Source organism: Pleuronectes platessa, chromosome 10, assembly GCF_947347685.1.
Source record: "Pleuronectes platessa chromosome 10, fPlePla1.1, whole genome shotgun sequence".
NCBI lineage: Eukaryota > Metazoa > Chordata > Actinopteri > Pleuronectiformes > Pleuronectidae > Pleuronectes > Pleuronectes platessa.
In genome coordinates, this window is record NC_070635.1 from 11,860,257 (window position 1) to 11,883,225 (window position 22,969).

The following is a 22,969-nucleotide window of genomic DNA, read 5'->3' on the forward strand; positions in this document are numbered from 1 at the left end:
GGCCCTCTTAGCTAGTCTTCCTTTAGCCAGTTGGTGAGGCATACTAATTTGTTCACGTTCTCTGACAGTAAAGCTGACCGCTTCTTTTGCACAATGTGTCCTGCGACTGAGAACAGTCTTTCACATGGAACCGTGGATGCGGGAGAGGCTAGATATTTGCGAGCTAGTGAGGCCAGCTGCTCATGGGCTCCTGAATGAGATGACCACCACTCCAAGGGGCAGTCCTCCATACCAATGCTGGGCTCTGCTCTGTACCTGTGTAGAGCTCTGTGAGGCTGCTTCACCTCTTCCTCTGATTCAGAATCTGAGCCCATTACCAGAAGGCTCATTTTCTTCTTGGGTGGCCCATCTTCAGCAGCTTGTGGAGCCCTCCTGGCCCTGGGTGACTGTTCCTGCAGCAATCTTTCAAGTGTGGTCCACACCTCTGGTCTCTCACTCTTGGGTAGGCTCTTCAGGTCTTTAAAACGTGGATCCAGCGCTGTTGCAATCTTGAGCCATTCATTGTTGGTATTTTTTTGACGGGAGGCTAGGTCTGTCTTGAATGCCGTCTTAAATTTCACCACATATGCAGGGTCATCTTCGGTGACTTCCATTACATGACGCAGGTGGCAGAGTGCAGGCAGTACCACAGAGCAGGAGACATAGGCCTCCCCACCCAGAATTTCCGTTACATACCTTCAGTGGAAAAACACAGACACAGACACACACACGCACACACACACACACACAAAAAGATGGAGGAGGTGAGAGAGAGTTAAGTTATTAGAACAGGTACACAAATATAATTTGAATTTAATCAGTTCAACTTAATATTAGCCTAATAGTCACATTATCATGGATTGCTTACTTGCAGGGATCTAGAAGAGACTCCAGTCTCTGCAGTTTGTCCCATTCTTGTTGTGTAAGCATCACTAGTTTGTGGTTGTGCTGGTCCAGGGCTGCTGTCACTGCATCCTTATTGCCGATCAGACGCTTAACCATGTCCAGCGTTGAGTTCCAGCGTGTTGGGACGTCTTGGATCAGTGGCTGCTGCACCTGCATGCGGTTCTCTTGCTCTGCGTTGAGCTCCAACGTGTTAGCGGGGCTGTGTTTGAAGTGGCCGACAATTTTGCGAAACTTGGACAGCGCATTCACAAATCCGCTGTCAGCGAGGCTCACGGTGATGCTTCTCTGCAAGATGTGAGCGATGCACGGCATGTGTTCATATGACAGTAGTCTAGCCGCGGCTATCATATTGCGTGCACTGTCTGTCCCTATAGTGGTCGTTTTGTCTTCAATTGCCCAGTTGCTTGCAACAGTTTGGAACTGTTCCGCACATGCCTCTGCAAAGTGGCGCTCTTCTGTTTTCATGCACGTTAGTGCAAACGACTTTAACTTCCATCCGTCGGTGATTAGATGTGCAGTTACACCCAGGTAGTTATTGTTACTCACAGAGGTCCAGTGATCCCCTGTCAGCGCCACATAATTCGTAGCAGCCAAGTCATTTTCCTTTTTTTTCTTTTCAGCTTCATACAGCTCGTCGATTTGAGTCATTATTGTGCGTCTTTGCGGTGCTCTGATGCTCGAGTCCCCCGTTGCCACTCGCAAAACTTCGGTGAACCCCTCATCCTCAACAATATTAATCGGCCTACAGCTTTTTGCAATCCACTTGGCAACTGTGCTAGTCAACTTGTCACAGGCAGACTTAGTGAGGGGCCTACGTTGTTCAGTCAGAGTGGTTTGGCGCATTGCACTTGAACGCCCCTCGCCGACAAACGCATGCTTCGCGTTGAGGTGGTACTTTAGGCTGGTATTGCTACGGTGAAACGATAACATCTTCCCGCAGAGTGTGCACATCACCTTGGTTTTATTGAATGTTCCATCTTTGTTTTTTTGGAACACGAATATCCCATCCAGAAGGTCCTCAGGTTCATCAGAGTTATCCATGTTTGTTTGTTTGGATGGCAGCTGCCGTCTGACTGCAACTCCGAGCGGCGACTAGTGCAGAGCGCTTGGAATTGTGGGTATATTGGAATCTCATTCTGCACATGCGTTAAATGCGTTAAAAAAAAAACCCGAATTAATCCTGTAATTTAATCATAACGCGTTAACGCGTTATTTTTCACAGCCCTAGTCTAAATAAATGTCAGCTCTGCATTTAAAAGGACTTTTTTTTTTTTCTGCAGTTCAGGAGTCAGCCCCAGGTCATTGTCACCTTCGGGTTTGACATTGTCACATGTTTTCAGCGCAGTTTTTCCAAATGTCTAATAAGTGTGTATCTGCTACATGTAACCCTGCGACTGTGTATCCCTGAAAGTGACAGTGACTGGTAGGGTTGAGGTTGGATGACTTTATTGTTTACTCTCCATAGAGGAGTCCATTTATCATACTGAGAGGAGGAGGAGGTGTGAGTGGGAGTCGTCTGATGACATGGGCTGCTGCACCACACAGAACTAAACCGCTGTGTGTGTATACTGCTGTAAGGATTTGCAGAAAACACATTTGTTTCTGAGAAATGTTGATAATAATTATAATAAGCATGAAAATGTATCAAAACACAAAGGCAGGACAAATAAAAGGGATAGTTCACCGAAAAAATTATATTCACTCATATTCGCTGGCTTTCGCCCAAGGACATATGCAGGGTATGCATTGCTAGCTCCGGTAGAGGGCAGTCAGTTGTAAATTATGCCGTTTCATGACTAATTATAATTTTTTGGCTTATGGACAGTCGGATGATGCCCCAGGAGCAGTATGGAGGCATGTTATGTTTTCTTTCTGTAGATTTATTGGATTTGGCTGCAACACTCCAAAAGTGTTTTGTGGACTCAAACACTTCCCCCATCCCTCTATCCGCATAGTGGTGAGGAGATAATGAGTTAATTTCCATTTTTCGGTGAACTATCCCTTTAACTTACTGCAATTTATCCAAAAGTCCACTATCTAAAAAAGGCCGCCTTCTTTGGTTGGACCAAAGAAGCTGGTATGAACGCTCCCTGCGAGTACTGAACAGGGAAGCTGTTAATGAGCAGTTCATTTCCTGGAGTGACTGAATTTGTCCTACTCAAGGCGTATATTTTCACCCTTTTAAAGATGCCTCTATATTATTCACTGCCAAGCTGTAAACACATTAACTGGATTCTTAATTTGAACTCTACAGTTTTATCGACGTGAACGCAGCCGCGGGCCCTTAGTGAAGTCCAGGGGTTCACAGTACAGTAACTCAGCCCACAGCTACTACAGCCGTGTAAAATGGGGCTAAACGACCCCGAGGCATCCTCCTCTGTGAGGGCTCCATGAATAACCCTGCAGCTTAAGACCAAGTGAAAAGTGGTCAAGGTTTAACAGTGTCTTTGATTACCTGTGTCGACAAGGACATGCTGACTTAGTTCTTCTGCGCTCTGACTGATTGGGGCCCCTACGGACAGATGCACTCACTGATTGGCTCTCGGCGCACAGAGGCCAGTAAGCAGGAAGTCCTCATAAAGCGAGAGGGATGTTCAATCTTCCAGCTCCCCAGACAACAACAAGCTAACTTCTGCTGAGCCTTATCTATTTCCACGGGTGTGTTGCTTTCTCTTTCTGTCTCTTTTCATTCGTGTTTGTCTAACTGTTTAAGCTCGCCTCCCCCACCTCCCACCCCGCCGCCGCCTCCCTTGTCTCCATACTCCCTTCCTCCAATCATGTTGTTATCTCTCTCTCTCTCTCTCCCTCTTTCTGTCTCTATAACTTTCTCCGTTCGTCTCTCTCTAACAGGATCTTAGACCCCACACTCTCATATCTTCCTATTTTTTCTTCTTTTTTTGTATTCCTCCTCACTTTCTGTCGACACCAGTGTTCTTTTCTCTTCCTCTCTCCCCCCTTTCCCTTTTCCCTACAGCAGCTTTCAGAAAATTGTCTTCTGTGTGAAACGAGACAGAGGAGATTGGCTCGCAGTATTCGGGTAGAGAGAAAGAGACACTCTGTAAGGAGGTTGTAAAAATGACTCCTCCATGGGGAAATACCCACAGCTGTATTAAGATTTCTTCGTCTCCCTGTCTTTTAAACGGCTGCCATTCTCCAGCTAATTGTTTTGAAGCCTGGGCTACAAATCCCCCAGTGAGATCTGGCTCCACTCATTGAATTAGCCCGGAGTTACAGAAATATCTCTCTTTTATCAATCTTTCAGGGAGAAATATCTCTTTCCACCCTCCCCATTTCTCCCTCAATCTGTTCGAGTCCTATATTTTCCACTACATACAAGCATTTCTGCTTAATTCATTTCACTGAGCAACAGGAAAAAGGGACAATGTGAAAAAGATTGGGAGGATTCACATCATGTCACAAGACTTAATCCACTGAGCCATAGGGATTCCTCCTAATACTGCAGTATCTAAATGTGCTTACTCAGACCTTATTATTTCTTGGAATGAAAACCCCAAATGGCAGGTACCTTCCCTTCCTTTCAGACAGTTTGTCATCTCCCCCATAGAATTTATGAAACCAGGGTATAGCTTAAACAGTGAGGCCAAGGTTTGCAGGAGACTTTGATTGAAGTTAAAGCCCAAGCACACTGAAAGCAATTTACTGAAATGCGTCATCTGTTGCTGCTAATCTGAGGCTTCTGTGACACGCTGCAGGTGGCAGATGTGAAGTGTCAGCAGCTGCTTTATTTCAGCACAGTAACAGGTAGCAACACTTTTTACAGGCCAACGTCTGTAAAGTGCTTAACACACTTCTGTTAGTACTCCAACGGTGTGCCATCTTTATGTTGAAATCTATGGGTGGGATTTGCCGTTGATTAACATTCTAATTAACAATTCAAAGCAGTAGCTAATGGGCTTTCCTGCTTTTGCTCAAGTTAAAGGTTGAGTGTGTAGGATTTAGTGAAATCTAGAGGGGAAGTTGCAGGTTGCAGCTAAATAACCCTCAGCTCATCTTCCACTTACAAACTTGAAATATAACCTGTGGTAACCTTCAGTTGTCATAAAAACTCAAAAGGTGTTTAGCTGTTCCAGTTTGGAATACAGTGTCAGTGGAGAGGACCTGCACCTGATGTAAATATGAAGTATTTGAATATATTGGGCTGATTCTAGAGCAGGGGTGTCAAAAAAAAAGGGGGGGGGGGGTACGAAGCCATTATGCTATGATTTTACTTGTCTGGCCCACTTGAGAGCAAAGTGGGCAGTATGTGGCCCCATAACTAAAATGACTCTCCACTCACTGTTTCTGTTCCCAGTTTATACATTTTGGAAATAAGTATTAAATGAAATAATTATAAGATATCTTTACTAAACTTGATATTTAAGTGCTTTTATTTACGTTTGATACTCTGATTTTATCTTAAATTAACTTTTATATAAACCTTGCACATTGTACAGTTTATTTCAGATAAAACAAATAACTTCAAACAGTGTGCTTTGATGACAGACCAGACCAGATCATAGCCAACCAACTCTCATCAAAGGAGAAACTTTTCAAGGGGACGGCTGCACAAGAATCTGAATATATCTGAAGTTAGGATGGGACTGTCCTTCAACCTGTTATAGGTTTATTTGAGGAAGCTGGCTGCTAAGAACAAAGCTCTGATGGAGCAGGGGGCAGGGACCGCTGCTCGAGGTGCAGAAAACACCTTTCTGAAGAGGCTGCTGGATGCAGAGAACACCGCTCTGAAGAAAAAGGGTGTATATAACGTAAATCTGGTTGAAGAAAACATTGCACTGAAGAAGAAGCTGATTGCTGCGAACAAAGCGCTGATGGAGCAGCTGAACGAGAAAGCTGCTCTAGGTGCAGAAAACACCGCTCTGAAGAAGCAGGCTGTATATAACCTTGCTCTGGTTGAAGAAAACATTGTACTGAAGAAGAAGCTTGATGCTGCAAACACAGTTATAAAGGAGCATGTGGCAGAGAAAGCTATTCGGGAAAACCTGGCTGGAGTAAACGCTGATCTAGCCGCAGACAGACATGCTCTGAAGAAAGAGCTAACTGATAAGAACGCAACTCTGAGGAGGATATTCTCTACTGCCTCTCAGATGAATCAGGCCGGAGAGGAATTGTTCAAGATTGTGGAAACCTCAAGAATTAGAGATAAAGCCCTGGAGAAGAAGCTCGAAGATCTGAAGACGACGCTAAAAGAGAAGGAGAAAGAAAACTTTTCCCTGAGCGTTGATCTTCAGCTTCAGGACCAGGACAAGGTGATAGTGGAACACAAGTGGAAGGAGAAATTTAAAGATTTGCAGGAGAACTATGAAGAGAAGCTGAGGTGCAGTGTCCTTGAGCAGGTGGAAAAAGAGAGAAAGACGGATGAGGCAATTAAACTACTGATTCTGCAGAAAATTGAGCTTCAGGTATGTTACATCAGATCATTTTAGATTTGAATTATACAGATTGATTTGTTTCATGTGCAGACTTTGAAGAAGAAAATGCTGAAACTTATGTTGTCTTTTCAGAGATTCACCTTGAAGACCAGTGAGTACAGAGAGAAGGTCAAGAAGGAGATGAAGGGGAAGAAGAACCAGGAAAAGCAGGAAAAGAAAGAGCAACAGGAGAGAGAGAAGAAGGAGAAGGAGGAGAGGAAAAAACTGAAGAAGAGAGAGAAGAAGGAGGAAAGAGAAGAAGAAGTTTGGAAGATGTTTTCATGTTTTTGTTTTAAATGACGGAACTCGTCCTAATCTCCATTCTCATCTTCCTCTACCTCAACCCCCTCCTCATCCTGACTCCCCCCACTCCCTGACCCCTTAACACCTTCCCACCCCCCACCCCCCTTACCCCCCTCCCTCCTCACACCTGTATTATATGTATAAATACTCTTTATCAGGATGATTCATTCATTTTGATATAATTGCTTAGACTCGCAGATCCATCCATAGAGTAAAGTGTGGTGATGGTATTATTGTTATTAATCAAGTGAGCTAGATGGTCACTAACAGCTACCATTTTAACACTTTTTCACAATAATTACTTTTAAGTGTAACTGTCAATGTTTGTCATCATCCACTCGATTCAGAAATGTGAATCAGCCCTGTTGACATCAACACGGTTCATTAAAGCACTGATACAAAGACAGAGATTCTAAAGCTCGGCATGTAAATCTTGATATCTTGTCTCAAATGAGCATATTTTCAGAAAACCTGAGCCCAAGGACAAAAGACTAATTTAATTCTACGTAACTATTAAATTACATTTGGGGACCTTGCCGAAGAAACTTGTTAAAACAGCCTCGCAACACTTAGCCAACAACCTTGAGGTAGTGTCGGTGCACAGAGGAGTCAAATCCAAGGTGAAGAGCCTCAACAGACTTTACACGAGGAGGTGGAGGTGCTACCAAAAAAGAAAAAACTTTGCAGGAATAAAGAAAATTGTAGCTTTCTGTATGAGAGTCAGTGTCAACACGGAGCCAACAACCTTGACAAGTTGCTATATTTATACACACAAGTCAAAGGCAGTGTTTACAATGTGACTCCAAGCCAAGGGGACTTTGGAGTAAAGTACTGCCATCCGTTTGTGTGTAAGTCAAATTAAGCCAAGTTAGTTTGACTGATATGGATATTACTGGGCTGGATATTACCATAGAAGCAGGTTTTTCCATATTCATGCTGATTATTTTGGTCTCTTCACACAAAGCAGGATAAAATACAGCCTGCTGAACAGTTAGAAACCAATCATCGGCTTTGATGTGAAGCCTTGGCAGGCAGCGAGGGTGAGAGAAGTGAGAGGGGAGGGAAGGGAAGGAGTGTTTGTAGGAAACGAGGAACCGGCAAGAAAAAATAAATAAAGCGGCACACAGATGAAGGGGCCGAGCGAGAAAGTCAGATGAGAGAAAAAGTGTGTGTGTGTGTTTGTGTGTACTTGAGAAGGACCCAGCAACAGATTGAGACGCAGAGTTAAAAGAGCGTCCGTCCCGGTCAAGAAGAGATGGTTGATTGTGTGTGGACGGCATCCCGAAAGTATCTGGAGTGAATTGGAAGAGCTCCCCGTCCTTTGAGAGCGTCTCTTTTAATCATGGCTGCTGGGGCTGTGGGAACCAGCCTCAACACGGAGAGGACACTGTTAATTAGACGGCGTGTTCCTGCACATCCCTGAAGAGTCAACACGCTGCACGACAATGACTACTCTCTGTTTCTGTCTCACACACTCACAAACATGCACAGGTCTCACAGTCATTCCCGCTGTCTTTCAGATTTTTCTTCTACATAAACACATGCATGCAAATATACAGATGTCTCGCACAGATAAACTGATATATTCATGCATACACACTCTATTTTATTATGTATTGTTTGACTTATGTCCTTTAGCATTTCCTTTTCCTACATTACAGGAGTATTTCATGATTGTAAGTGATGCGGGAGCAATTCAGGCCACTATATATTTAGCATTGTGTGTAAGATACCTTATGTTATTTTCTCAACCCTCCATCAAAGCTCACAAATTCTTCTTATTGGTTTTCTACTTAATGAGTCATTTGTGCACAGATTTCTTTATACCTGCGATTCACAGTTTTACCGCCCTAGCGACATTAATTGACAAAAACACGAAACCCGAAAAGTCGAAATCATTGTATGCTGGAGCAGTGGGGGTTTGTTGGATTGGAACGAAGACTGCATATTGAATGGGTTTTCATTTTTGACTTTTTGACTATCACTGATTGGACAAGATTTTCTATGGTTGCCACTATATTGGCTCGTTGTGGAGTAGGACCCAGCCCAGCATGGAAAACAGACAAACTGTTGACCACACACAAGCTACATTCACACTGTAAGCCTTAGTGCTCTATTCAGATTTATTCTTCAAAATCCAATCTTTGTTTTGGCAGTTCACGGTTGCATTGGTCTGACCTGTATCCGATTTGGACCACTTCTGAAAGTGGCTCGAATAGGAAAAGATCAGCTTCTACTTGAATTGGGTTGTTCACACTGAAATCAGATTTGGGCCACAAGAGTCTGAACTGGATTCATTTTTTGTAGGCGCGACAAAATACAAACAAAACTTCTTATTTTTCTTCGATTCATTTGACTTCCTCTTGCTTTTTTGGTCTTTTCCTCACTTTGCTTCTGTTTTTCTCCGTCACCTCCGTCTCCTTGAGCCACACACACAGATCCTTTCTATCTCCTGCATGCATCGCTCTCCTTCTCTCAGCTGCTCTGATGAAGCCGTCACTGTCAGCCTGCATCCTAAGTCACTTCTCGGATCTTTGCTCAGGCAGGACTTAGACAATTGCCTTCATCTACTGTGGTAATTCTCACCCTCACTCTTTGTCTGTCTTTCTGTCTCCGCATCGCACCATCCCTCTGTGTGTGTGTGTGTGTTCCTGACCATTTCTCTCCCTCTAAACGACTTCTGCAGCAGAGCGGTTTATTTATAGGGCCAATTAAATCTGGAGGAGACGGTAAGCTTTGGTGGAAAATACGTCTAAGAAAGCAGGATAGTTTTGCATTTTTTTTTTTATCTTGAAGACCTGCAAGAGCTGTAAACCGCTCATTGTGTTGAGTAGATATTGTATTTGAGGAGCTAGAGGAAGGAGGGAGGAAAAAATAGGAAAGCGTGGAGGTCTGGAGTGAGATGGAGAGGACAAATGAGAAAGAGAGACAACATCCTTCCTTAATTTTGCCTTTTTTTGGACTCCCTGAAGAGTAGACAGCAGGTAAAAGACGTCTGCTGCTTGAGAGGAAAAGGATTATCCAGTGCAAAGGAAAAATATTAATCTAATAACTACACAATGCAGCTGCTTATACAGAGTCTAAATCTAATTCTAAGTGAATGTGACTCTGATCTGTGGAGCGGCGAACATGGTGTTAGTTTGGGTACTTAGCTAAACATTGTGTTGAAGAAGCAGATGTTCCCTCTGGCTCTGAATCTGAGAAGTTTGACAGCTGTTTCACTAAGCGCACAGCTTGATGCACGGGTCAAGACGATGAACTTATGTGATTCAACGTTATGTTGAAAAAACTAAACACTAACCTCTCAAAATAATGTATGAGGCAGCCAGACTCTAAGAGGAAGCTCAGCTTATTTTCAGTGCGATATCACTGTCTGTGCCTTTATGAACCTGAAACAGCTGTTCACGCTGTGCATTACCATAGCAGCCACATCAGCAAAAAAGAGTTTTCCTTCGAGCAGGGAAACTTAACCAACCACTTGAATAACAAAAAGACTCAAGTAGAGAAGTACCACAAAAAGTAAAGTGAGTCTATCTATTCAACAAGGTTTGATCAACATACATCATCAGTAAGTAACAATCCTCATGTTTTGTATTATAAACTCCAGAATACTAATTGACACATTTGTGAAATATGAAATTATCCCTTTTATAATGCCATCAACCTAAAACACAACATAAAGACAGTAAAGTCCTATTTGAGATTCAGATTTCACCATTTTTATTTTAAACATGCTTAACAATATATACAGTGTATTATATATTTTGCAATACAGTATTTCTCGGGACCAGCAAAGACAGCAAAACCAAGCATTATGAATTGTTTAACCTGAAAGAAACTGTGTCAGCGTCTTTGCGAGCTTACACACAGACACAAACGCTGCATTCTCGAACAAGACATATCATATATGTACATAACATGTATGTGAATTAACATAAATGCAAACCCAAACTGACTTCAATTTCTTTGCTGATGACACCACTTCGCCGCTATATCTGACTCCTGTATTAAATCTTGCTTATATAAACAATATCTATGAAAAAAAACTGTGAGTTCACGAGACCAAACCAGAGCTAATGTTAATAATTTGCTCTTGATGTTTATTTCAAATACATGTTTACATCTAATTGTTATACTAAAAGTTGTATTTACTCAGGTTTTAAGGTGGACCAAATACCATGCATTGAAGTAATTCAGGTTTTTGCTTTCACACTCTAAAATTCTGCTCCAAAACCATGTGACAAGGCCAACTCTGCTAAATGCTGTCAGTGCATCAGTGCTGCTTAGGGAAGGAGTCGAAGAGAAACTCGTTGGAGAGCTTGCCCTCACAGCCAACAGCAGCCCCAGAGCCAGACCCTGACAACATGACTGATGCTAGCTGGCAGCCGGCTACACACTCCTACTGTTAGAGAGGCGGAGAGATAGAGAGAGACAGCAGGGAGAGATGAATGATTCGGGTCAGTGTCAGAGCAGGATTGATTTGGATCAGAACCAAAACCACTGATGGCTTATTGAGACAGGGAGATGGATGGAGTGATGGAGATAGATTGACTAATAGATCTTAGATACAGGATGCTGGTTGGCTTCTGCTGCTGCTGGACCAAGTAGTTCATTGGAAGAGGAGGGAGGGAGGGGTGTGGGGCATGGGGGCTAGGTGGCTAAATAGCTCCTAGCATAGGCTGCCAGTCAGCTTTGGACTGGGTGCTTTTTATGCACTGCAGTGTGCTGCATAATTAATGACGTATCATGACATGCCATGTTTTGAACATTTAATCTGATACACAAGAGAGAATGGCAGAGAGGTTTGGCGTGACGGTACGTGAGAACACGTCTGAGCACTCAAACTCGTGATGCTGTAAGTACATGATAGGTGCCACATCCCGCTGCCCCACAGAGTATCCCTTCTATTGTCCGACTATTGTCCGTTCTGCATTGTCCTCTATAGCAGCCAAATGCCCCGAGCCACTGAACACAACACAATACACAATGGACAGACACAGAGAGGAGCTGGTTGTTGGCAGAGAGGAGACACACACACACACACACACACAAACACAATAAACATGTATACACATACGGTATGCAAATGCACATAAGGTGCAAAGGCTCACACACACTTGCTTATGCACCGGTTATAGACATACACACATTCAACACACACACACACACACACACACACACACAGCTGCTCAAAGGCACAAAGCTGGAATAACAATGGCAGGCAGAGAGGGCCAGACTCGTATACAAGCCCCTACTGGGTTGGAGGGGATACACATACATGACATACATGCACACACAAAGCTACGCATGCACGCACACGCGCACACAGAGAGACACAAAAAACAAGGGCCCACATCCTGAAGGCAGAGAGTTTAGAGATGGAGAGGGACAGTTCACAGTCAGAAAAATCCCAATATAAAGGACAGACACAAGAGAGGGGATGACAAAAATGATACAAGCTCCACTGAGAGAGACCAGCAAGGTCTAATGGGAGACTGTTCTTCCATGTCGACAACTGTAGCTCACACAGTGTCAGAACAAAACGCACTATTGTCAAGTGAAGTAAATCATAAAAGAATGGAAAGCTGTGCTCTCACGGGGCATGCCCGGCCGTCCTGTCTGGTAAAAAAGTTAAGGATAAGCATTTCTTGGCCCTACCATTTTCTGATACTTGAGCCAGTGAGGGAATATCTGTCTCTGTTTTACAGGAGCGTCTTCATGTACAGTAGCTGCAGGCTGCCTGTACACACCTGAAAGTCAAAGAACATTTGAAACAAGAACAAATGACTGTGGTCTCCTCTCGTGAAGAGAGAGGTCAGACCGTTGACCGACATGGACAAACGCAAAAGGTTAATGCATGAGTAATACAGGCCAGCAGCCTCAGCAGGTAATCTCACCGTGTGGACCGACTTTTATCACCGCACCTGGCTTACACAAAATGTGTCATACTGCTTGGTCTGACTGTTTGGCATCATTCAAAGTGGCATCAAACCTTATTTAAATCATTATGAGGCAGAGAATGTGTAGACACGTATCATGCTGGGACCAACTTGTGTGGTCTTGTTTGTCCTGCGAGGCTCGAAAATGTGCTGATAATGGCGTGTGCGACGCTGTAATGTGAATTTAAGTGTCACGACACAATCTCCATGACAGAGAATACAAGATAAATCACTTAGTAGGCTTTTCTTTTGTGCAGTGCTTTAGAAAACCATCAAAGTCACCACACATGACCAAACTGAGAAATTGTTATTGAATAATTAAGGCGGAACATGTGAGATTGAAGTGAACAGCGTGACTGATGTGTATTTGTGTGGCATCTGCTAGCAGGAGCGTGAGACTCGCTCTCAATGTGTGTGTTTGTTTGTGTGTGACTGAGGCGGCATGTACATGTGTACTCAGGTGTGTACTCCTCAAACAGAGTGGCAGTGCTAAAATGCATCCTTACGTAAGGCAAGCACTGAGAGAGGAGCAGCAACGGCTGGGACGTGAAATGCAATGAATGTGAAACAAGTGTTGAATGTTCATCAGGCTGAATAAATCCACTCTGCCTCCCTCTCTTTTCTCTGACAGTTTCTATACAACAGCAAGCGCAGAGCAAAAGTCGTTGAAAAAATTCAAGTATTTAAGTAATAATCCAAAATGCAACAATATCTGTTGCCTACACCCTTTTCTGCCTTGTCTACACTACTGGTAATATTGTTTTTGACGGAATATATTTCCATTTTGAAAGAAATCTTCATATTTCAAAATATTTCCATCTGGACGAGACCATAAAAAGGACTGTTGATGGTCAAACAAGCATGTCGGGCAAGTTGAAAACGTTGTGGTCCAAGTAACATCGGGCGAGGCAGATCCCTGAGAATTCTTGTTATTAGACCTGTAGTGGCAGTGCTAACCAACGCGGAGAGAGCAGAATCTCATAGCCACTGTTGTTGTTGTGTCTGGTGCTCATTACACAAAGAAACCGAGTGTGCATTTAAAGTAAAATAGCCAATAACAGGCTGAGGCTATGCATGCTATGCATTGGGTTGTGGATACCCTGTGATCCACAGCTTGTACCGTCCAATGTGTGCAGGTCACAGATGTAGGTGGGAGTGCAGTGGCATCGAGCTCTCAGTCAGGCTCACCCCCTGCCCCTCCAATCATGGGTACTTCAAAAAACCAAGATGGTGCTGGACAAAATACCCAAAAAATCAAGGCTTCTGAATGGTAGTTCAACTACCAATGGGTGACGTCACATTGGGTCACCACTTGGATCAAATCTGTCACACATTTCCTGGAACAAAGAGTCATTGCCCCCTGATTAAGTCAGCACTTCCTGCAGCTGGAGGAAGCAACTAGAAGATCATTCCAGTATAACCTTTGCCAAACACACACTTGGTCCTTAAGAAGTCAGCCTAGCTTGATTGAGGGCATAGACCTATACAGGACCATAATATGATGAGTCAGCGTGGTTAATCTGAAATCAGTGAAAACACAGAGAAATCCGGAAATAGATTAAATTGCCATGTCATGAAATGTTTCCATGAAGCAAGATATGATCAGAGTGAAGCAAACCTTCATCACAGGCATTAAGGTGAAGTTTGTGACTCTGCAGCCAGACAGTCATCAGACCACCAGTCTTCTCTGTGAGCTCGTAAACATCTCCGTGCTTCCACTTCATCTACTGTGTATCCGCTTGGAGAGTTGGAGACACTGCCCCCACAGACAAAGCAAACAAATTGCAACAAGACAACAAGCTTCAGGCCAGCGCTTTGAAAGATAGTCAGGGTAGAAATGTTTGTCTGTGTGCGTATGCCAGTGTGTGTGTGTGTGTGCACATACAGTACACAACCCACAGACAAAGACAGACACACAGAGACACTATCACATAAAGGAAGCATTAACCTGATGTCTGTCATGATGACTATTCAAATGTTTGTGTGTGTGTGTGTGTGTGTGTGTGTCTGTGAGAGTGTGTTTCCTGATCTTGTGTCCCTGTTACATCAATGCATCCCTATGTGGATCAGCATTTATGACCCTGACACCAGATCAGAATATTATTGTTGTTTGTTTTACACACGTTTTATCTTTGTTTTCCACCTGAGAAATCTTTATGTTTATCTTTGTTCGAAATGAAACACAAACCAGCCTGGGCTTTTGAAAAGGGGTCATGGAGCTGGATCCTCCTCAGTCTGACTCATTACCCCATCTACATATCTGCTTACCAGACTTTCTGCCTCTTATCTGTCCTCCTGTCTGTCCTTCTCCTCCTCTTTTCTTTCCCCCCCCGCCGCCTGTCTGCCTGTTAGCGACAGCCACTGTGCAGGCTTACATCTAGCAGGAAATTCTCTGTCTTGACTAGCTGTCTTCTCGCTTGACAGCAGAGAGGCTGGGAGCTGAAGAATCAGGAAACAGCTTTTATCTTGTCTGTCTCCTGCCTTTTGCTCCCAACTCCCAACTCTACTTCTGAGAGGAGACGCTGCGAGAGAGACGCAGAGAGAGAGAGTGGGAATGGATGCGGGTAGAGGATAAAAGCAGGACAGAGTGTGAAAATTATATTACACAGAGTGAAATGAAAGAATGAGAAAGTGAGACAGAAAGCTGATGCCGGAGTCTCTCTAAGAACACGCTCTTTCGTTCTCCCTCTGTCTCCCTCTCACTCTCTGTTCTTTCTGGCTGTTTTGATGTATTCAGACAAACCCACAGTGCGACGATGGTGAAACAGCCGTGCAGACACAACACAACAGATGAAGAGTGTCAGCTGGTGGTTAGAGGCTCACACATGCTGCTTATCTCTCTCTTTCTCGACCCCAACTGCATTCTCACCCTCTCTCTCTCTCTCTCTCTCTCTCCACACAGCCTTTTGTCTCGCTCTCTTTCCTCCCCTCGCTCCCTCCCGGCGTAGCTGTTGGAGTGAACTTGAGATCAATCATCTCTCTAACATTTGATCGCCAACAGGAAATCGCCAGGCGGGGATTTGTAGACTGTGCATCCAAACCATTAGCACAGAGCCACTCCTGTCTTTACTCAGGCTGTAAGGAATCCCCGTCTCCAGTGGTTTTGTTACACTTGAGTTATGATTTAATCGTACTACAGTGCAGAGCAGAAACGCATTAAAGGGAGCTTCTGTTGTGTTGTAAATGATCGCACGGGTGTATTCATAATTCATAGTCACAGTTTATAGCAGGTTATTATATATTCAATACATGTTTATTGGGAGGGAAGCTGGGAGACCACATAAGTTGTTTTTCAAAACAGGATGTTGGCCATTATGAAAATTAACTCTTTTGATAATGTTGAACATATGGACAGAATGTCATCACAGTCCCCAAAATGTGACTTTTTACTTCAGGGTATAAGCTCTTATAGTCATGTATGTTTTTTAAAGAATATGATTTACTTGAAACCATTTGAATTTCCAGCTTTATTTATACATAATATCACGTGAACCATTTCCAGGCAGGTGTAGGGCCTATAATCTCTCATCCCATCACATCTAGCAAGAATCACAGTTTTTCAATTAAAAATCTCAAATATGATTGCATTTGTTTGTTTGATATTTGACAGGATTGCACAAAAAAATACTCATTACCCAAGGAAAACATTCATTAAATTTTGGTGTGAGACTGGATCAAGTGGTGGATCCAGATTTTATTTTTCTCCACTGTCTTTATATTGCAAGATATGTGGGTTTTTCAACATTTTAGTTATGTTTAGGTCGTGTTTATGGAACGGATATGTATGAGGGTATGCAATTTAGTGCAGAGGCAAATACAACTCTGAATCGAGTGAACTTAAATGTGGTTTCTCAAGGGAACTGTTGGGCTCTGGTGGAGGAATGGTCTCTCTGAATGCCATTGTCGTATTGACGATGTGAACACAAACTATATACGGCAACACAATCTGTTCTCTTCTTCAAAATAACATGCAAATTCAGACATGTATGTGCTGTGTGTTAATTTTAGATCAGCTCAAGGACACCTTCCCCATTATCAATGTGTGGCAGCACTATGCATGGTTCTACTCTGGAATATTGACTGGAATAAGTAAGTGCTTGATGTAGTTTTACATTGCTGAATTTACAAGTGTAGAAAATAACGTAGAGTGGTGTTGAGCGAAGCCAGGCAGAGGTTTGGAGCCGCTGTGATCTCCGGTCATCACTTCTATCAGACACCTAAAGGTTGTACTCTGGTATAACTGAACATATCTGCCCTATTGTTTTCACGAGACACACACACACATACATAAGCACACAGGAACATTCACACACACAGGCACAGACTGTGTACAATAATAACCTTGACTAAGTAGCTCTCCATATTGTCGGGGGTTTTCAGAGCACTCTGCTTCCCTCTGAATTCGCCCATTTTGCCACATTCTCTCCTACAGTGGCCCAGCCCCTGTGTGTGAGGCTTATACTTTGTCTGTGTCTACAGGGGCTTGAAAGAGTTTGGGCACACCAAGTAAAAAATATCTGTGTATAGTTAAGTGAGTAGAAAATGAACAGATCTTCAAAAGGCATAAAGTAATTATTTTCAATATTAGATTATAGATTAATGTATGGTTTTTGTTTTGAAAACGAAAGGAGCACCATGCAGATGGTTGGGCACAGCATTAGATTGGAGCTGTCAGAAAACTTTTACCAAGGTCTCACACCTTAATTAGCCTGGTAGGAATATGACTCGTTGACGATCATCACTTGGAAAGACATAGTGATGCAACGCTTTATAAATACTCGGAATCTGGTCCCAGCAATCGGCAGCAATGGGCTCATCTAAGCAGCTGCCCAGCACAAAAATAACATAGCTGATTCCCACAAAGTAGGAGAAGAATAGAAGGAGATAGAAAACCATTTTCAGGGAGCTGCTTGCTCAGATTGTAATGTAAAGAAGAAATGGCAGATAACAGGGATGCTGGAGGTCAAGTAGAGGTCCATGAGACCAAGAAAACTTTCCAAGAGAACTGCTCTTCTTATTGTTAGAAAGGAAACTCAAAATCCCTCCTTGACTGCACAAGGTCTTTCTGCAACAACCCGGCACATATTGACTGTTCCTAAAGCAAGCTGTAAGTCCGGTTATTTACATTCCTACGCATGTGAACAGGCAGTGTGGACATGTAAGGATCACACGATGAATATATGGAAATAATTAGGTTGTAGCATGTCAACATCTACAAGCTGTTCTGTTTATAGTGTATTGTTTAGGGGTCGTTAGATACATGTAGGTGAATAAAGATAATCTTGGTAGTATCTTTAAGGAGAAAACCTGCCTTTGTTGATCGTGCTGCACACGGTCAACAACTTTCCTCAATATTACTCTTATTAGGTTTACTAATAATAAATGCACTAAACTGCAGGGTAGTGTTTTGGGGTATGGACATAAGTGTGTGTTTGTGTGTTTTGTGTCCATATGTGCATGTTCATGACTGCATGATTGCATATGCATGTCAGCATGTGCTCTTTGTACATCTGTTCATTTACTGTATCTCTTTCTCTGTTAATGTGTGGGCGTGCGATTGTGCACTTGTCTTTCTATTGTGTGTGTGTGTGTGTGTGTGTGTGTGTGTGTGTGTGTGTGTGTGTGTGTGTGTGCGCTTCGGGGTCACCAGTAATTTGAAGTGTGAACGCTCGGTTTCTCCTCAGCATGATGATTTCCTCTGTCAGCAAACTGTGAGCTGGAAAATAGACCCATATTATGATGAGATTAACTTTAACGGTCAAGGATTCCAGATCTTTCCTACAAAGTCACTGAAGATTAGGATGTTCAATGACGCCTCTCTCTGCTCTGCACTTGCGTAGTTTCCACTTCAGTTGAGCCCCATACGGTTTTCTCTCCTCTACTGTCCACTACTAAATAACCAAATATAAACATGGTATGAGTAATGTTTGTTCAAAAAAGAATGATGTATTGTCCATCCAGTTTACAGCTGTAATCCATCCTCCTACAATTTGACAACCTTCAAGGATGACCGAAATGTAACAGTTACCTTCGCCAAAGGAGGTTATGTTTTCATCCCTATTTGTTTGTTAGTAACACGAGATAAAGTAAAAACTACTGGACAGAGGACCATGAAACTTGGTGGAAGGATGTACTATGGTTCAGAATAGAAATAGGACTTTTTCATTTCCGTTGATATTGGCACCTCTGTGGATAAAAGAAATAGTGTTTCCACTGTCTCCTGTCATTAAAACCTCAATCTGGTTTTGGAAGGAGTGACCAGAAGACACACGGCTAATCGAAGGATGCATAGCGATGAGGTAACGCATCTTTTTGTTTCTGTATGATTGATAACTTTAATATGACAACATTCAAATTTTGTTTGGGTACAGTTCATACACTAACCCTGCTGTAAATGGTTTTGTCTGACCTCAACGCTGGTTCCGGCAAGGTTGTATCAACAATTTTCTCTCTGAGTGTCTCCTTTACTTTAGATCGCAAAAGAGGCAGCATTTATATAAAACTGTTTGATAACCAGTTTTAAACTCTTTTTAGTAAGTTGAAGATTGTTCGAGGGCATTTTTCGGGGATATTTTCACTGATTTCTATACGTTTGTGTAATTTGGGTCAGCTTGATTGAATTTAAGGAGACTATTGGGCCTTGGCAGCGGTATGCTCTCTACTGAGGGTCATTCTAGTTTGTACATTTGCTCATTAAACTGTTGTTAACAGCAGCAGAAAGAATACTTACTTTAGTATTCCATTAAAGCACTCTTTTGTTTTAAACTAAGAAACATGATTACTTCTACAGACTTTTTGAAGAGTAATATTATGTTCTGCAATATGATATTAGTTACATTTTTCACTCATAAGAAAGAATTTAAACTCTGTAACAGTTGTTATATGCAAAGTATGTATTATATGATTCGGAAATCTCTTGCTTAACAATATAACCTTCCTTTAGATATGCAAACTCGACAGTCTACAGATTTGTTTTGTTTAATGTGTAATTTTTCAAAAAGCCTGCGTGTGATTTAATTCCCAGCTGAGAGTGAAATAATGTAAAGACAGAAATAATGATTTAATTTTCTCCTCCACATACCTCCTGTCTGCTCACACAATTAAAGATCTGAAATGTCACTTTCTTTAACATCCGCCCTAACAACTATGGTATCAAAGGGAGCCTCAGATTGTTGGAACATGGACACAGCCGGTGGGTGTCATCTTATTTCGAGCGGAAAAAAGGAAAAGAGCTGTATTTGTCTTTTCTTTGCAGATATGGTAGATAGGGAAGATTAAAGACTACTTGTCCTGACAACTCAGGGAAAAGAAGCGAGAGAACAATCTGACAAGACTTAACAAAACCCATCGCAGGAAAGGAAAACTTCAAACAGAATCAAAACCTGCAGACGATGAAGGAGAGATGCAAACACGCCCCCCCGGGCTCTGTCTGCCTGTCCGTCTGCCTGTATGTCTGTCTGTCTCTCTATCTTCCTACCTGTCTGTCTGTCTGTCTGGCTGCCTACCTCTCACTTTACCATCTACCTGTTTTCATAAAGTGGCATCTATCCTGCATCACTGCTGTTGCAGCAGCTGCAGCCGATTGGTGCTCTTGTGTTGCAAATTAGAGATCAGCTGTCAAGTTGTCATTAAAAACCTGTTTCCCACTCGGCTGCTTCATATTATCTCACAAACAACCACAATTCCCACATCTCCACCGCATACCACATAACAAAGTAAAAATATCATTAAACAGGACTTTGACATCGGATCAGATGTAACGACTGTAAGGTTTGATTAGACTCGTTCGGTGCATGTGTGTCTGTGTGTATGAGTGTGTTTGTGTAACTGACAGTTTGCTGGCGGACAAGCTGTCACAGCTCTCTGCTCTGCTGTTCCCTATGGACACATTATTATAGAGCCGTTATCTCACACTCCCTCTCTTTGTGCCTGTATTTCATACTCAGGTCTCCATGACTTGAGAGGACATTTCATTGACTTACATTCATTTTCTGCAGACGTGCTCCAACATTAACCATGACTTCTACCCACTCCACAATTGAAGCCTGTGTTCACCTTAAAACGTAATGATTTGGAAAAAGGGAACTTGATTTTTGACGCCAAAGGGAAAAAGGTCCCCGCAATGTGAAAGATTGAGGTCCCCACAACATGAGCAATACGGAAATTGAACACACACACACACACACACAAAGACAAACGCACGCACACAATGACACACACACACACACACAGTTGTGATACTGTCTGCTGTGCAATACTGTACATCACACCCAGAGCTCTGTCATCACAACCACTTTAATTAGAACTTCTTAGAAGTGTGTGTGTGCGTGCATGTGTGTGTTTGTCTGCGTGTGTGTGAGTGTGAGTGCTGTGATTTTCTATCCAGTCTAATCAGGCTGACGGTAATCAAGGCTGTTGCTGACAGAAACGATGCAAACTTTACTTTTATGTCTGACAGAGGCGTCTAATCAGAATGGCCACATCTTGTTTTTTATGTTGTACACAAAGCCCACATCTTGATTTCTTTCAAGCACCAATCCAGGTTGTACGAGATCAAATACATCTTTTGTACATTTATGATGTAAAAGCAGACTTTGAAGAAGCTTTGAATCATATCGATATACAAACTGTTTATCATACTTAAAGCAGCTTTACTAACAGTTACATTGCAGTGGTCTGTGTGTGTGTGTGTGTGTGTGTGTGTGTGTGTGTAAGTAAGGGGGATCTAATGAGCAAGTTAGCTGAATTCATTAGCAGCATTTCCACTGCTCGCTGACTGGCACACCTGAATCAAACCTAGGCCATGAAACGTGTTCTGAGCAGCAGCTGTGTTCACTGTGCTGTGACGCTGCAGTGAAACGATTGGTGTTGAATGTGGAAAGAAAAGCACAAGTGTCTACGTCATTTTCAGTCAGTGAGCATAGAGCAGAGGTTCATAGAGCTTTCAGGAACTATTTTGTTTGTTTTCTCTCTTTTTGTAACAAGCCAGAAATTGGGCGAGTCCCCTGGGAAATCAATACCTACAGAACTACCAGCTGGTGCAGTTGAAAGTGGATGGGCCTCCGGTCCTGTTCTATACGAAACCTCAAATGTGAAATCACAGGATCTGGTGCTAAACTAGAAAACAGCCATCGACCTTAAACCTTCGTTTTACATTTGTGAAAAGGGATGCTAATATAACAATGTACTGTAGCTAGCTGGCCATGAAGAAACCATTTCAAAGGTTGCCTAACGTCCTGGTCACTAGTGGGTTAAGTTGCACAGCACAAGTTTGGTGTCGTTTTCAGTATCAGTGGGATGGACCATCAAGGTGAATCCTTTTTGATTATGAGTGAGAAATCTATTTATTAACAAGAGGTGGAGCAGACAGTGACGTACTAACACAGCTGCAGAGTTCATGTGATTTTGTTGTTGTTGCTTCTTATCACCACAACCTCTCTTGACATCTTTGTCGGTTTCTTCTACGTGTATGATGCCGCTTTTTCACCGGGATATAATTGTTTTCTTTTTGTTTTTAACATCGTTAGAGACGTGATCAATGTTTTCATTACTCTGGCATCTGTTGAATTTGCGATAAAACTGCGGCTTTTTAAAATCTAAGCTGACAGCAGCTGTCGTCCTCTGTCAAGGACCAGACCTTGTCCCCCTCGACCATCGGGTGTTGAGTGTTGGAGTGTTTGTCAGAGTGTCACTTAAACATTGTGACCCTCTTTCTCGGATGCCGAATGTGTACCGGTCTTTTATTTGTGTGTTTAGTCATTGTAGCTGTTGCTTAGTGCAGTAGAGATTTAAATACTTGATATACCAATTGGATGTGGCATATTATTTTATCACAGTAAAGGGAAGTTCAACATTTTCATTAACTTGGTATACATTGTTTAGATAGCTAGTGAATGAACTAAAAGCAGCATTATTTATATTTATTTATTTTTTGTACGGGTTAATGTTTAAACTGCAGTACACCGAATTTCTCTTCTCTGCCTTTAGGACACCTGACGTCTTTTCGCCGCCTCGTTTTGTCTCCCGCATCAGAATCAAAAACACAGCCTGGCATGTTGCGCTATGTGCCTGTAATTCCACTGACAACTGTGTTAATGGATGACAATAGCAGAGAGCAGAGCACCATATGTCTGAGCCCGGGGCAGCTCGTGAATGGCAGGGCACACACAGACGAACAGAGAGAGGGGGTAACGGATGATGAGAAACCGAGGTGGAAGGAGAAAGAGGGATGACAAAGGGGGCAGAGGGTTAAAAAAAAAAAGAAGAGGAATGAGGGAATCCATCGCAGTAAGGAGGGGAAAATGAGGGGAGAAAGCTGGAGTGAGAAATATGAGGGTTAAAGGGTTCAACAAGAGGCCGGGAAGGATAGAAAACAGGGGAACAGTGTATAGATTGATGGAATAAAGGAAAAGT

General features: G+C 42.7%; 2 protein-coding genes and 1 long non-coding RNA gene across 3 annotated transcripts in view; 2 read left to right on the plus strand and 1 right to left on the minus strand.

Moving 5' to 3' along the window:
- The window catches only part of LOC128449716 (uncharacterized), a 49,169-nt gene that overhangs the window by 22,288 nt on the left and 3,912 nt on the right, over nucleotides 1-22,969 (plus strand). The gene's annotated exons all lie outside the window — the stretch shown is intronic.
- Nucleotides 7-1,060, minus strand: LOC128449715 (zinc finger BED domain-containing protein 4). The gene is made up of 2 exons (XM_053433005.1): nucleotides 848-1,060; nucleotides 7-675 (listed from the first exon to the last, which is right to left on the minus strand). Exons 1-2 carry the CDS (start codon nucleotides 1,039-1,041, stop codon nucleotides 12-14), a joined length of 858 nt encoding a protein of 285 aa, XP_053288980.1. The 5' UTR covers nucleotides 1,042-1,060; the 3' UTR covers nucleotides 7-11.
- LOC128449714 (calponin homology domain-containing protein DDB_G0272472) lies at nucleotides 5,413-6,684 on the plus strand. The gene is made up of 2 exons (XM_053433004.1): nucleotides 5,413-6,305; nucleotides 6,408-6,684. The coding sequence occupies exons 1-2, from the start codon at nucleotides 5,547-5,549 to the stop codon at nucleotides 6,612-6,614; spliced, it is 966 nt and encodes a 321-aa protein (XP_053288979.1). The 5' UTR covers nucleotides 5,413-5,546; the 3' UTR covers nucleotides 6,615-6,684.

Bases quoted from the DNA above. Each gene is read 5' to 3' on its own strand.
- LOC128449715 (XM_053433005.1), bottom strand. From the start codon at position 1,041: ATGCAGGTGCAGCAGCCACTGATCCAAGACGTCCCAACACGCTGGAAC. The intron at 676-847 runs GTAAGCAATCCA...TTTCCACTGAAG, and splicing joins TCTCTTCTAGATCCCTGCAA to GTATGTAACGGAAATTCTGG.
- LOC128449714 (XM_053433004.1), top strand. From the start codon at position 5,547: ATGGAGCAGGGGGCAGGGACCGCTGCTCGAGGTGCAGAAAACACCTTT. The intron at 6,306-6,407 runs GTATGTTACATC...TTGTCTTTTCAG, and splicing joins TGCAGAAAATTGAGCTTCAG to AGATTCACCTTGAAGACCAG.